Source organism: Apodemus sylvaticus, chromosome 1 (assembly GCF_947179515.1).
Source record: "Apodemus sylvaticus chromosome 1, mApoSyl1.1, whole genome shotgun sequence".
Lineage (NCBI taxonomy): Eukaryota > Metazoa > Chordata > Mammalia > Rodentia > Muridae > Apodemus > Apodemus sylvaticus.
The window spans coordinates 97568973-97584763 of record NC_067472.1 but is presented as its reverse complement, the minus strand read 5'-3'; the positions used below and the strand labels follow the sequence as shown (position 1 = coordinate 97584763).

The following is a 15791-nucleotide window of genomic DNA, read 5'->3' as shown; positions in this document are numbered from 1 at the left end:
CACCAAACACCCCGTATTCCATCTGCCTGCCCATTCTCACCCCACCCCAATTTCCTGACTTGCATTCCCCTATTCTGGGGAATAGAGCCCTTACAAGACCAATGGTCTATCCTCTCATTGATGTCTAAAATGGTCATCTGCTTCTACATATGCAGTTGGAGTTGTGGGACATTCCACATGTACTCTTTGGTTTGTGTTTTAGTACCTGGGAGCTGTGGATGCACTGGTTGGTACATATTATTGTTCCACATGTGGAGCTGCAAAACTCTTCAGCTCCTTGGGTCCTCTCTAGCTGCTCCATTGGAGACCCTATTCTCTTTCTATTGGCTGGCTGTGAGCCATGGGTGTTTTGATCCACTTTCCAATAAGGATAAAAGTATCCACACTTTGGTCTTCCTTCATCTTGAGCTTCATGTGATCTGTGAGTTGTATCATGGGTATTACAAGGTTTTGGGCTAACATCCACTTATCAGAGATTACATACAGTATGTGTTCCTCTATGACTGGGTTACCTCACTCAGGATGATAGTTTTCAGCTCCATCCATTTGCCTAAGAATTTCATGAATTCATTGTTTTTAATAGCTGAGTTTGTGTAAATATATCACATTTTCTGTATTCTATATTCTGTCAAGCTTATGGCTATTATAAGTAAGGATGATGTGAACATAGTAGAGCATATGTCCTTATTGCATGTTGGCGTATCTTCTGGGTATATGCCCAGGGGCGATGTAGCTGGTTCCTCGTGTATTACTATGTCCAATTTTCTGAGGAAACAGCATGCTGATTTCCAGAGTGATTTTATCAGCTTGCAATCCCACCAGCAATGGAGAAGTGTTCCTTTTTCTCCACATCCTCTCCAGCATTTGTCATGCCCTGAGTTTTTAATCCTGGTCATTCTGAGTGGTGTGAGGTAGAATCTCAGGGTTGTTTTGATTTACACTTCCCTGATAAGTAAGGATGGTAAACATTTCTTTAGGTGTTTCTCAGCCATCCGGTATTCCTCAGTTGAGAATTCTTTGTTTATTCTGTACCCCATTTTTAATAGGGTTATTTGGTGCTTGGGAGTTTAACTTCTTGAGTTCTTTCTATATATTGGATATTAGCCATCAATTGAATGTAGGATTGGAAATGATCTTTCCCCAATCTGTAGGTTGCCATTTTGTCCTATGGACAGTATCCTTTGCCTTACAGAAGTTTTGCAATTTAATGAGGTCCCATTTGTCAATTCTTGATCTTAGAGCATAAGCTATTGGTGTTCTATTCAGGAAATTCTTCCCTGTGCACATGTGTTCAAGATTCTTCCCCACTTTCTCTTCTATTAGATTCAATGTATCTGGTTTCATGTCCTTTATCCACTTGGACTTGAGCTTTGTACAGGGAGATAAGAATGGATCAATTTGCATCCTTCTACATGTTGACTGCCAGTTGACCCAGCACAATTTGTGGAAAAAGTTGTCTTTTATCCACTGGATAGTTTTACTCCTTTGTCAAAGATCTAGTGACCATAGGTGTATGGATTCATTTCTGGGTCTTCACTTCTATTTCATTGATCTTCCTGCCTGTCTCTGTACCAATAACATATAGTTTTTATCACTGTTGCTCTGTAGTAGAGCTTGAGGTCAGGGATGGTGATTCTTCCAGAAATTCTTTTATTGTTAAGATTGGTTTTTGCTATCTTGGGTTTTTTTTTTTATTCCAGATAACTTTGGAAATTGTTCTTTCTAACTCTATGAAGAATTGAGATGGAATTTTGATGGGGATTGCACTGAATCTGTAGATTGCTTTAGGCAAGATGACCATTTTTACTATATTAACCCTGCCAATCTATGAGCATAAGAGATCTTTGCATCTTCTGAGATCTTCATTTTTTCTTCATAGATTTAAAATTCTTTTACTTGCTTGATTAGGGTCATACCAAGGTATTTTATCTTTATACTTATTGGCATGGGAGACAACTTCTTTAAGAGAACAAATAAAAATGACTATTCTCTAAGGTCAACAAATGATAAAATGGATCTCATGAAACTTAAAAGCTTCTGTAAGGCAAAGGACACCATCAAGGGGACAAAACTGCAGCCTACAGATTGGAAAAGAATCTTTACCAACCCTACAAGTAACAGAGGGCTAATATCCAAAATATATAAAGAACTCAAGAAGGTATTCACCAATAAAACAAATAACCAAAATTAAAGAGTATGCAGGGCTAAACAGAGAATTCACAGCAGAGGAATATCAAATGGACAAGTTCCTAGTCACCAGAGAAATACAAATCAAAACAATTATTAGATTCTATCTTATACTCATCAGAATGACTAAGATCAAAAATTGAATGACAGTACATGCTGACAAGGATGTAGAGCAAGAAGAATACTTCTTCAGTGATAATGGGGGGTGCATATTTGTGCAACCACTTTGGAAACTAATTTTGCAATTTCTCAGAAAACTGATCACAATTTTACATCAGGTTCCATCTATACTGCATGTAACCAAAATACTCCACTATGCTACAGGGATGCTTGCTCAACCATGTTCATAACAGCTTTATTTGTAATAGCAAGAAACTGGAAAGATACTCGATGTTCCTCTACTGAAGAATGAATAAAAAAATATGTTGTTTATTTATACAATAGTATACTACTCAGCTAATAAAAACAAGGATACCATGAAATATTACAAATAATGAATCTAAGTAGAAAGTATCACCCCAAGTGATATAACCCCAACCCAGGAAATATATAAATGGCATGTTTTTGCTTCTAAGTGGATATTAGCCATAAAGAACAGGATTGCCACACTACAAAAGTCAGAACCAAAGAAGTTAAGTAACAAAATGAGCTTGAATCACACCTGACACAATTTTATATTATTTTAATAATTATCATATGAAGCATGTTAATTCTTACCTCAGTGGAAAGTACCAGTAGATAAACTCATTGAAAAGTGTTTTGTTTGTGTGTGAAATGAACGGGGAATGAGATAATGATCTCGAGTGACTTGAATTCACACTTGAATCCAGAGTCTCAGTAGGGACTTATCCTAAATGACAATGATAGCAAGAGAAAGCTGTGTGGCTACAAAAGCAAAGTAACCTTGACTTTATTACTTCATAATGAATTTGGGTTGGAAGAGGTAAGTTTTCAATTTTGTAGGTAAATCTGGCAATTTATTTGACCTTTATCTTTAGAGACTACTTCATTCTTTGAAAACGTATTCAATGTATAAGCTTTAATGAATGCACACATCAGGAGGAATAGGCAATAAACTGGACCAAAAAAAAACTAGCTGAATGAGCTTCTATTTCCATATTCAAACCCCTGTGAATGTCCAGTTAATTTCTATTGTTAGAGGATTCTTATTTATCTATCCACTGATGAATCCAGAGCCAAACATAATCAGTAACTGTATAGGAACTTACAACTCATGAAAATGAAGTCACTATTTTTTTTTGAGGTTGGTTTTTTTTTATTCGATATATTTTTATTTACATTTCAAATGATTTCCGCTTTTCTGCCCCCCCTACTCCCTGAAAGTCACTAAGCCCCATTCCCTCCCCCTGTTCTCCCATCCACCCCTTCCCACTTCCCTGTTCTGGTTTTGCCTTATACTGCTACACTGAATATTTCCAGAACCAGGCCACTCCTCCGTTCTTCTTGTACCTCATTTGATGTGTGGATTATGTTTTGGGTATTCCAATTTTCTAGGCTAATATACACTTATTAGTGAGTGCATACCATGATTGATCTTTTGAGACTGGGTTACCTCACTTAGTATGTTGTTCTCCAGCTCCATCCATTTGTCTAAGAATTTCATGAATTCATTGTTTCTAATGACTGAATAGTACTCCACTGTGTATATATACCACATTTTTTGCATCCATTTTTCCATTGGGAGATACCTGGGTTCTTTCCAGCTTCTGGCTATTATAAATAGGGCTTCTATGAACATAGTGGAGCACGTATCCTTATTACATTGTGGGGAATCCTCTGGGTATATGCCCAGGTGTGGTATAGCAAGATCCTCTGGAAGTGATGTGCCCAGTTTTCTGAGGAACCTCCAGACTGGTTTCCAGAGTTGTTGTACCAATTTGCAACCCCACCAGCAGTGAGGAGTGTTCCTCTTTCTCCACATCCTCGCCAACACCTGTAAAAGGCTTTGATGGAGTACTTTGCATAATTCCTTGTAGAAATACTTACTTTGGTTATTGACTGAAGGTTCTAGTATGGCAAGCAACAGATATTTTAGACAATCAGAATGTTTAATGTCAAAAATTTTGAAGTAAGAGTTCACACAATCCCGAGCTGGATGAACTTAACATTTTAAGTTGAATATTTTCCTCACATCTGTACTGTGTAGAAAACCATGTGATTTCATTCTATCACACTCCACTTAGAAAATATGGATTCCTTTCTAGTTTTCCAATTTCTAATGAGAAAATTTATTTTGATACAGGATTGCTTCACTAACAGACAATAGTAGTTTTGTATGAAGGAAACTCATCTTTTGTATATTAACCACATAGCTGTATTATGTCTCAAATTTGCATGTGTTCTCAAACTTACTGTGACTTTTTCATATACAGGAATTACTAAAACTTAGATCAAATACAACCTGTCTGCAGCTCATATTCTAATTCTAGACTGCTTATATAGTCATGAAATACAAACTAAATATTTACAAAAAATAGAGATCATATTAATGCTTAAAAATTAAAGAACTAGATATAAAATTCTATGTCTTATCCTGGTCTTCAGTAATATCAGTAAGTTTAGCCATTATTAGTCTTTATCACACAATTCAGTGGTTGTAGATTTTATATCTTGTAGTGTTTACAATAACTTCTGTTATTTACACAAGTCACATTTTAAAACGTAACTTAGAAAACCACAGAGGTATATTTTACTATATATAACTAAAATATAACAGATACATTATTTGAAGGAAGTTTACTGGCATTTATTTTAAAATTTTAAGTCAGATTTATACATAAATACATGTACTCCTAGGATCCTGACCAAAGTTTTGTTCAATATAACTGTCAATTCTCTTTGAATGGTAAATTTATTTGTGATAACCCTATGGTTGAGTTGATGAAATGAGGTCATATCCTGATAAAACTCTGTAATGTCTCCATCACAGCCTTGATCTAGCAACAACTACACTGCCCCATGGCTCTTCTGGAGGATGGGAACCACACTGCAGTGACAGAGTTCATTTTATTGGGTTTAACAGATGATCCAAACCTTAGAATCATCCTCTTCACCATCATCCTGTGCATCTACCTGGTGACTGTGACAGGGAACCTCAGCACCATCCTTCTCATCAGAGTCTCTTCCCAGCTCCACCACCCCATGTACTTTTTTCTCAGCCACTTGGCTTCTGCTGACATAGGATACTCATCTTCTGTCACACCCAATATGATTTTCAACTTTTTGGTGGAGAGAAATACTATTACATACCTAGGGTGTGGCATCCAGCTTGGCTCAGGTGCTTTCTTTGGAGCTGTTGAATGTTTTGTTCTAGCTGCCATGGCATATGATCGCTTTGTGGCCATCTGTAGCCCACTGCTTTATCCAGTCAAAATGTCTACACAAGTCTGTGTCCAGTTGCTTGTAGTAGCATACATAAGTGGCTTTCTTAATGCTTTCTCCTTCTCCCTTTCATTCTTTTCATTTTTCTTCTGTGGACCAAATATAATCAATCACTTTTTTTGTGATTTTACCCCTTTAGTTGAGCTCTCCTGTTCTGATGACAGTGTCTCTATTATACTTGCCACTATTTGTGTTGGCACTATCACTGTAATTACAGTGCTTATCATTGCTGTCTCCTATATTTACATCTTCATCACCATCCTGAAGATGCACTCCACTGAGGGCCGCCAGAAGGCCTTCTCCACCTGCACCTCCCACCTCACTGCAGTCACTCTGTTCTATGGCACTGTCACATTCATTTATGTGATGCCTAAGTCCAATTACTCCACAGACCAGAACAAGGTAGTATCTGTGTTCTACATGGTGGTGATCCCCATGTTGAATCCCCTCATCTACAGCATGAGGAGTAATGAGATTAAGGGTGCTCTGAAGAGACAACTTGGTAGGAAAATATTTTCTTAGAAATACAGCACTATTTATAATAGCCAGAAGCTGGAATGAACCCAGATGTCCCTCAACAGAGAAATGGATAGAGAAAATGTGGTATATATACACAATGGAGTACTATTCAGCCATTAGAAACAATGAATTCATGAAATTCTTAGACAAATGGATGGAACTGTAGAACATCATCCTAAGTGAGGTAACCCAGTCTCAAAAAACACTCATGGTATGCACTCACTGATAAAAGGATATTAACTTAGAAGCTTGGAATACCCAAGATACAATTCACATATCAAATGATGCCCAAGAAGAAGGAAGGAGTGGCCCCTAGTCCTGGAAAGGCTCAGTGCAGCAGTGTAGGAGAATACCAGGACAGAGAAGTGGAAAGGGGTGGATTGGGGAAGAAGGGGAGAAAAGAGGGTTTATGGGACTTTCGGGGAGGGGGATCCAGGAAAGAAAAAAATCACTTGAAATGTAAATAAATAATATATCAAATAAAAAATAAAGAAGCAAAAAGGAGAAAGAAAGAAAGAAAGAAAGAAAGAAAGAAAGAAAGAAAGAAAAAGAAAGAAAGAAAGAAAAAAGAAAGGAAACAGTAAAAAAATACAGATATAGTAATAAAATTTGAGTTTCTGTGGTTGAAAAGTCTATTGATATATATTATTAGCCAATGTGGAAGCTTGCAATAAATATCATAGTTCAATATTCAGACTACAGAAGAAATAAAGGTATCATTGTAAATTAAATTAACTTCAATAAAATTAAATAATCTTTTAATTAACAAAATAAGGTGATTCTTATAAAACTTAATATGCTGAAAATATTTTGACATCACTTTCTAATATTTTCAAATATTTCATAGTTAACTCGGTTACATATTGCATCTTAACTCTCCCAAAAGTCTGACATGTTTGTTAAAGTCAGTTCTCTATTGCTGTTGGGAAAGGAAACTTTAGTTTACCAGAGGCATGCCAGGATGGAGATAATGAGACTCAGAATACTGTTCCTTTTTATTGGCCATAATGTGAGGAGATTTTTCCCACCATGTATTCCTTTGATGATATACAACTGTAGGTACACATCCATAGAGTCAATTCTTAGGATACAGAGTCTTCAAAACAGTGTGTTAATAATTACCCTTTATCTACATTGCCAGTTAATAAGCTTGACTTCTTCTTCTAGCAAAAGAAAGCTTAACTAGCACTTATTGCAATGTTTCAGGGTGTATGTTTCAACACATGATTGTCCTGAGTTAAGTCTGATGATTACAGTTATTATGCACATTGTAAAGAAATGATAGAGAGAAAATAGGGGGTAATTGGTGGAATTACTTTTATACAAATGTTGCCTGTGCCATACAGGTTTTGTGCATCCATAAAAATCTGATACATAGTGTAGCGTAGTGGTACAATCCCAAATGTTAGGTACATAGAAAAGAATAGGAAGTTCATTCCTCATTAATCTGATTTCTTGACAGTTTCAAAAGTTAATATAATCATTATCATTTACTATATTTTTACAGACAAGTCATTATTCGCTTTCCAGTCTGACCTCTGACTCTTGTTCATCCCATGTCTTCCCCCATCTCCAAGAGGATGTCCCCAACCCACTCCCCACACCCTGGAGCCTCAAGTCTCTTGAAGCGTCTCTTGGTGCTTCTCTCACTGAGGCAAGACCAGCAAGTCTTCTACTGTATATGTGTCAGGGACCTGATATCAGCTGATGTATACTGCTTTGTTGGTGGCTCAGTGTCTGAGAGATCTTGGGAGGCCAGGTTAGTTGAGACTTCTGTTCTTCCTCTTGAGGCATATTCTTGCCAGGACCAAGGGAAACAAATTAATAAAAACAACAGAAATGGTGTCTAAAGAGATCTAAGTTTAAATTTTCAAAAGTGAGCTTGTGAAGAGGACATTTTTAGAAAGACTTCAAGGTCAAATCACTTATCCTCATGTATACAAGTAAGCAGATCTAGCTTTATCTCCTTTGAAATCAGACAGCCTTTAGGAGATATAAAATCAACCTTCACATGTGGGTGATGATCACATTTACGTCCCCTTTTCCTCTACTTTATTGTTTCAGAAAAAATTCCACCTTCTTGTTCATAGAACCAAAGGCATTGATGTTGTTTCTCATTCACTTACATTTTCACAAATTCTCGAGTCCATACAATGATTCTTACATTTCAAATGTTAGTACAGTGGAAATGGGTACAAATAAAAAGTGGCAACAGTGGCATTTATTCACTCATATAGGATTTTTTTGTTCGATATATTTTTTATTTACATTTCAAATGATTTCCCCTTTTCTAGCCCCCCACTCCCCGAAAGTCCCATAATCCCCCTTCTACAAAACTAAAAGGTAAATGATGTAGACTATCAAAGGAGGTTGAGCACTATTGACGAAAATGAAAAAAAAATAAATGTGTGTTAGGCTGAGGTGCACAGAGCAAAAGCTGTCAATATACTTTTCGCTGAGAACCTAATACCTGAGAGAGAATTGCAGGATGTGAGGATACTCATGTAGAATAAAGCAGTACCTATGTGAGATAGTTGTGTGAGTGTGGTATTGCTCTCATGTACATTGAGGCTTCTGTTGAAACAATGTCAGAACTATTCACTTTAATTAGTCCTGTGGTGTACCCAAGTGGAACAATAAAATGTTTAGTTTATCTTCAACATTAAATTATAGCTTACAAAATAAGCATTCTGTAAGCATCCCCAGAAAATGACAACTTGAGGAATTAGATCTAAATATTTATTTATTATAGTTTGTCAGTGTGGTGAGTTATCAGGTTAAATCCCTTATAACAAAACACTGATAACTTGAGTTTGTTTCCTGGAACACAATAAAAGTGAAAAAGAGAAAAATCCCCTCCTCTACACATACCCCTACATAAATTGATATACTTTTCTTTTCAATGACAGAATTTGACAATTAAAATATAAATGTTATAAAACTGAGTTAAATTTAAGATGAGATGGTATAACTAGAGGGGGAAGAATCATAAACTCAGTCATGCCCTTGGGAAAGATCTAATCAATAGAAATCACACATATTAGCAAATATAGAGAATCTATAAGAAAGCAACCCTTACACAGATTGCAGCAACTGTTGGAAAAGGAATCTCTGTCCTTGAACTTGGTTTTAATGCAGTCAACAAGTGCTACATCAGGACGAATTGAGTAAATGAATAGACAAGTCTCAATTATCCCTGTCAAACACAGAGAAAATACTGACCTACTGAATTCAAACCAAGGATACTAAACAGAGAAGTGGCAGTGTGCAAGGAAAACAAAACCATTAGAATTTACGATATAAAACTCAACACAAACAACATTCACTGAAAAGGTAAGACACAGGTGAAAGGTACACAGTAGCATAAAACGTTAAGTTAAATCATATAGAACTTCATAACTTAAAAGTTTACAATGTCAGCATTTACACCAGACTTTTCTCTTTGAAGAGCACTTTTGCATTTGGTTTTTAGACTATATTTCTCAGTATTCACTAACATGAAACATAAAATGAACCTCGAACCAACAGTTAGCTGAGATAATTTTGTTGTCATTATACTTCTAATAATTATCAAATAAAAGTGAGCCAATTCTCAAATCAAAATAAAAAATTCAGATTGACTCATTGAAATTTGTTTTCATGTGTAATAAGTGTGCTTTTCCACCTGAGAAAATGGTCTCTGGGGATTTGATTCATATGTGAATCCCAAGACAATTCAGAGACTTATTCTCAATGATAAAAGAATGATTGTGGGAAACAGGACACTATGAAATCATGTTATAATTATTATGATTTTCTTACTTTAAAATGAATCTATATTTCAGAGGATGAGTGTTCTGGCTTCCTTCTACCACTGAGTGATACTTTGCTCACTGAAAATGTTTATAGATAGATATACACAGATAGAGATGTAGAATTCGATGATATATAGATATAAATATAGATATAGATGTATATAAGTGTATGTTGTAGTTTGGACAGTGTCAGGAATAATTATGAAAAGTAACTGAATCAACTTATATTTTAAATCAAATTCCTCTGAATAATTATGTAATGAACTTAATTCTCAAAACGTTCTTATTTATGTAAACACTGAGAAGAAAAGAACCCCCCTTGGTTTCTACTGTCACATAAGCTTAGTGATCAAGAAAACAAAATGCTGAGAAGTTCACTAGCACTGCCATAGATTAGTGATTTGATGACAAATGTCTCATTAAAGTGCAGCAAAAGATGGCCTTGTTGGACATCAAAGGGAGGAGAAGCCCTTGGTCCTGAGAAGGCTAGATGCCCCAGAGTAGAGGAATGCCAGGACAGGGAAGCAGGAGTGGATAGATTGGTTAGCAGGGGAAGAGGGGATAGGTTAGGGAATTTTCGGTGGTGGGGGGGGGGAACAGGAAAAGGGACAATATTTGAAATGTAAATAAAGAATATATCTAATTAAAATCCTGGACAATGTAGTTAATGCACATGAATATACAGTGGCTATTCAATGTACTACCCCAATTATGTTTTGAATAATGAATTTTTGTAATAATTTCTATGTGTTAATGGAAATGCAGCCACATATTTACAAATCCTTTCCTATACTGTCTCCATCACAGCCTTGATCTAGCAACAACTACACTGTCCCATGGCTTTCCTGGATGACAGAAACCACACTGCAGTGACAGAATTCATTCTATTGGGTTTAACAGATGACTCAGTCCTTAGAGTCGTCCTCTACACCATCATCCTGTGCATCTACCTGGTGACCGTGTCTGGGAACCTCAGCACCATCCTTCTCATCAGAGTCTCGTCCCAGCTCCACCACCCCATGTACTTTTTTCTCAGTCACTTGGCTTCTGTTGACATAGGCATTTCATCTTCTGTCACACCCAATATGCTTGTTAACTTCCTGCTGGAGGGAAGCACAATTTCTTACCTTGAGTGTGCCATCCAACTTGGCTCAGCTGCTTTTTCTTGGATCAAATGAGTCATTTCTTCTAGCTACCATGGCTTATTATCGCTTCATGGCAATCTGTAACCCACTGCCTTATTCAACCAAAATATCCATATAAGTCTGTGTCCAGTTGGTTGTGGGCTCTTATGTAGGAGGATTTCTAAATGCTTTCTCTTTTACACTTTTCTTCTTTTCTTTTCGCTTCTGTGGACCAAATAAAGTCAATGGCTTTTTCTGTGATTTTACTCCTTTAGTTGAACTCTCCTGTTCTGATAACAGTATCTTTCTAATTCTTGATTCATTTTCTGCTGACTCCATCATTGTGATTACAGTGTTTATCATGGCCATCTCCTATAGCTACATCCTCATCACCATCCTGAAGATGCACTCCACTGAGGGTCGACACAAGGCCTTCTCCACTTGCACCTCCCACCTCACTGCAGTCACTGTGTTCTACAGAACTGTTACATTTATTTATTTATGTGATGCCAAAATCCAGTTACTCCACATACCAAACCAAGGTGTTGTCTGTGTTTTACATGGTAGCAATCCCCATGTTGAACCCCCTCATCTACAGCCTTAGGAATAGTGAGATTAAAACTGCTCTGAAGAGACAGGTTAGTAAAAATCTATTTTCTTAGACTTCTCTGCTAATCTGTTTGCTAAGTGCTATATAGTAATGATATACCATAGACATTTTATATAACCACATTTGAAGTTTCATAGTAAATGTAACAGATGAGTATTCACACATCACCAAGTAAATTAAATATCCATAATAATACATTTCATTAGAAACAAAAAGATTCCAGACAAAAATCAGGTGTTAAAATTATATTTAAGTTTTATTCATATTTTAATTACCTGCTAGGTTGGAATATTGACTGCATAAATATTTAAGTCTACTTATATTTTCAAAAACAGCTACTTCAAGGGTATATATTTACTGTAATTATAACCAAGCACATTAGAGAGAAGATGAAAAAGTAGCACAGGAAATAATAATGCTGGAGATGTTCTTAATGTGGTTGTAGTGTCTATTTACATAGGTCTTTCACAGTCACAAGCATTAGAATATATAGATATAGATATACATATACATATATACATATATACATATATACATATATACATATATGCACACATATATATTTCCTCTAATATCTCCATGTTTCTTGTTGTGTATATGAATTGTATGAGACAAAGAAATCTGTCAGGAGAGATGGTGTGTGTGAATGTGTGTATGTGTATATATCTATATACAAATATGGGTCTATATGTTATAGACTTCTTTCTCTGGGAAAGCCTAACCAATACCATTGCTCACTAAGATTTTATTTCTATGTCTCAAACTCTAAATCAGTTTTATGTATACAATCAGCAACTAAAATCCTAAATAAATTCTATTCTTTTGTAAGTTTCCTATTTTTTGGATTGTGAGGTTTACTTGATTGTTATATTTACAATTATATATATATACAAGTCACTAATATTCTATCATATATTTTGAAAAAGATGTTATCCTACTTTTGGGGCTTTCTCTGCACTTGGCTGATGGTTTCCTTTGCTTTGCAGAATATTTTAGCTTTATGAGGTCCTACTCGTCAATTATTGGCATTAATTTACAGGCAAATAGAGCTACATCTTGAAAGCCTTCTCTTGTATTTATGTCTTGCAGAGGACTCCCCATGTTTTCTTCTAGCAGTTTTAGAGGTTTAAGGTTCACTTTGAGGGTTTTGTTCCCTTTGGAGTTGATTTTTGCACAGGTGATAAATATGGCCTTAATTTCATTCTTTTTCATATAGACATCTATGTCCCTAACACCATTTGCTGCAGATATTAATAATCTTTTTAGCTCCTGAAGTTAAAAACTCTGCACATCAAAGAAACCATAAGTTAAGCAGAGAAGGTGCCTAAAAAACAAGAGAAAATATTTGTCAACTCTTCATCTTATAGGGGACTAATAACCAGATGTTTCATCTAGATAGTTAAAATTTCTCTCTTTCTCTAGAATGTAATTTTCACATCTTCTACAACCTTGCTAAACTTAAATAGTAAGGCTTAATAAATGAAAATGTTAATTAATAGAAGAAAAATTATTTTTCTGTCTACAATCTTGATCCCAGTTGTTGTGAATATATTATAGAGCATGTAAACACCCTCTATATACTAAGACAAAAGTTGTGGTCACAGACATTAAGTCCCTCTCCCCAAGGAGGGGAATGGTCAACTCTGTAGCTCCCTAACTTGAGGAAACTCTGGTTTTGATGTACTTGAGTAAGCTCTTTCCATACTAAATATGGAGGCATTTACCTCTGAACTTTCATGCTGGGTTGTATTCAACCAACTAATTATTTACAGGTTTATGAGAGTTGGGATAGAAACTTTTCCTGCTCATTATTTAAAAAAAAATTGATGGCCTGTTTAGGTACCTCAGGAGTGGAGGTATAGCACAGAGGTGAACCTCTTAAGTTTCATGGTTTCATTTACTGAAGAAAATGTGGAGCTTCCTAATCAGAAACTGCAACAAAGTCAGACAACAAGACTGTATGCCTGAGGTTTCTAAAGAAAAGTGGTGAGACAATGACCTTAGAGAGCAGTGACATTAGAGAACAGTGACCTGAGAGAACAGAACCTCCTTGGACAACACTAGCCATAATTCATATAAACACAAGAAGAAGTGTGAAGTGTGAAGATAAAACACACTCTGACTCACTCACTTTCAGTGGAATAACAGGTAAGGAGCTAATTTAACCTATCCTACTTTCTACTGTCCACCTAGACTAACAATGATACTGGAGAAATGAGCCCTCTATCATCCTGCAGACTACTGAGATGATGTGAGGGTTAGAATATTTTTGTCAACTTGGCATAAACTAGAGTTGTCTGGGAAGAGAAGAGAGAAGTTGAGAGAATGCCTCCAACAGATTGGCCTATTAATACTTCTGTTAAGTAGTTCTCGTATAACAATTGACATGAAAAGGTAGGTGGTGTGGTAGAGCCACCGTGGGTGGTGCCACCCAGTGAACAGGTGTTCTAGTCTGGTTTCAGAAACCAGGCTGGGGAATACTATGAAGGGCAAGCCAGTAAGTACACTTCATCTATGGTCTCAGCTTTATTTTTTGCCTTCAGGTTCTATCTTTGAGTTCCCACCTCAATGATAGACTGTGGCATCTATGGGTAAACCTTCCCTCTCCAAGTTGGTTTTTGGTCAGAGTTTTACAACAACAAATGTTGTTCTGAAAAGAACAATGACATTGAGGTGATGATGCAGTAGTCAAAGTAATATAACATGAAAACACTCCAATGTTAGCATTTATATATTGTCTCTAGTTACACAGTGAACAGCAGAAGTAGTACAGTTAATAACATTCTAATGAAAAGTTATAGAAACATAAATGCCAACACTGAGATGCCCCTCTAGGTCCTAGTAGTTACAAATTCAGAAAGCTATGTATAACTTTTTATTAAGGAAGCACAGATAAATATATATCCAGATAAAAGTTTGTTTAACTTTTAGAAAACGTTATTTGGACTTACAATAAAATTTATGATAGCAGAGTAGACAGCTGGAAGCAGAAGCAGTGAATTTTACATTTTGAATTTAACACCAAAATCAATTACACACCCATTCCAACAAGACCATGTATCCTTAGCCTCCCAAACAGTGCTATCAATTAGAGACAAAGTATTTAAATTTCCAAGAATATGATGGATATCTCATCCAAACCACCAAAGTTTACTTCACTAGACACAAAATTGTCAGCAAATTGCCTAGATGTTCAAATGTACCACAGGGATTTGTGCAAAATCACCATTTATCAAATGCTCACTAATAAATATGCTTTTGAAAAAGCAAAGACAGATTGAAGGTAAGGTAAGATTTGATGTACACTAACACCTGAATTTCTACTGAACTTTTCTAGGTGTGGGAGGAAATGAACAAACACAATGCCATTTCTCTTTCATTTTAGCATCTCTCAGTATATAGGATGTTTGAGTCAATTTTATCATATTATCCTCAACCCCTTACTCATCATTTAAGTCCACAGTATCCCTCCTCTCACATCTTCATTTTCCCTGTGTGGTCTTTCTGTGAATGTCAGGAAACATGTATGCACTTGTCTCATTTTCTAGGATAATTTGTAGGCATACAATGCTTCACACTAAGCATTTCATAAGCATGATTTCTGAATGAAAATCCCTATACAAACAAGATATTCCATGACAAAACCAAATTTATACAATATCTTTCCACAAATCAAGCTCCACAAAGAATTTTAGATGGAAAACACCAACACAAAGAGGGAAACTACACCCTAGAGAAAGCAAGAAGGTAATCTTTCAACAAACACAAAAGAAGATAGTCACACAAACATAATTCCATTGCTAACAACAGAAATAACAGGAAGTAACAATCACTTTTCCTTAATATCTCTTAACATCAATAGACTCAATTCCCCAATAAAGAGATATAGACTATCAGACTGGATACATAAACAAGACCCAGCATTTTGCTGCATACAGAAAACACACCTCAGTGACAAAGATGGACACTACCTCAGAGTTAAAGGTTGGAAAAATATTTTCCAAGCAAACAGTCCCCAAAACAAGCTGGAGTAGCCATTCTAACATTAAATGAAATCAACTTTCAATAAAAGTTATCAATAAAGATAAGGAAGGACACTTCATACTGGTCAAAGAAAATATCTACCAAGATGAACTCTCAATTCTGAACATATAT

At 35.9% G+C, this 15791-nt stretch overlaps 1 protein-coding gene and 1 pseudogene across 1 annotated transcript; both read left to right on the top strand.

Annotated features, from left to right (window-relative positions):
* The first annotated feature begins 5166 nt into the window (after positions 1-5166).
* On the top strand, positions 5167-6111 carry LOC127679620 (olfactory receptor 502-like). The gene has a single exon (XM_052175375.1). The coding sequence runs from the start codon at positions 5167-5169 to the stop codon at positions 6109-6111; it is 945 nt and encodes a 314-aa protein (XP_052031335.1).
* Positions 6112-10738: 4627 nt separating this feature from the next.
* Positions 10739-11688, top strand: LOC127679604 (olfactory receptor 507-like; annotated as a pseudogene).
* The last annotated feature ends 4103 nt before the right edge of the window (positions 11689-15791 follow it).

Coding starts and splice junctions, on each gene's coding strand:
- LOC127679620 (XM_052175375.1), top strand. CDS start 5,167: ATGGCTCTTCTGGAGGATGGGAACCACACTGCAGTGACAGAGTTCATT.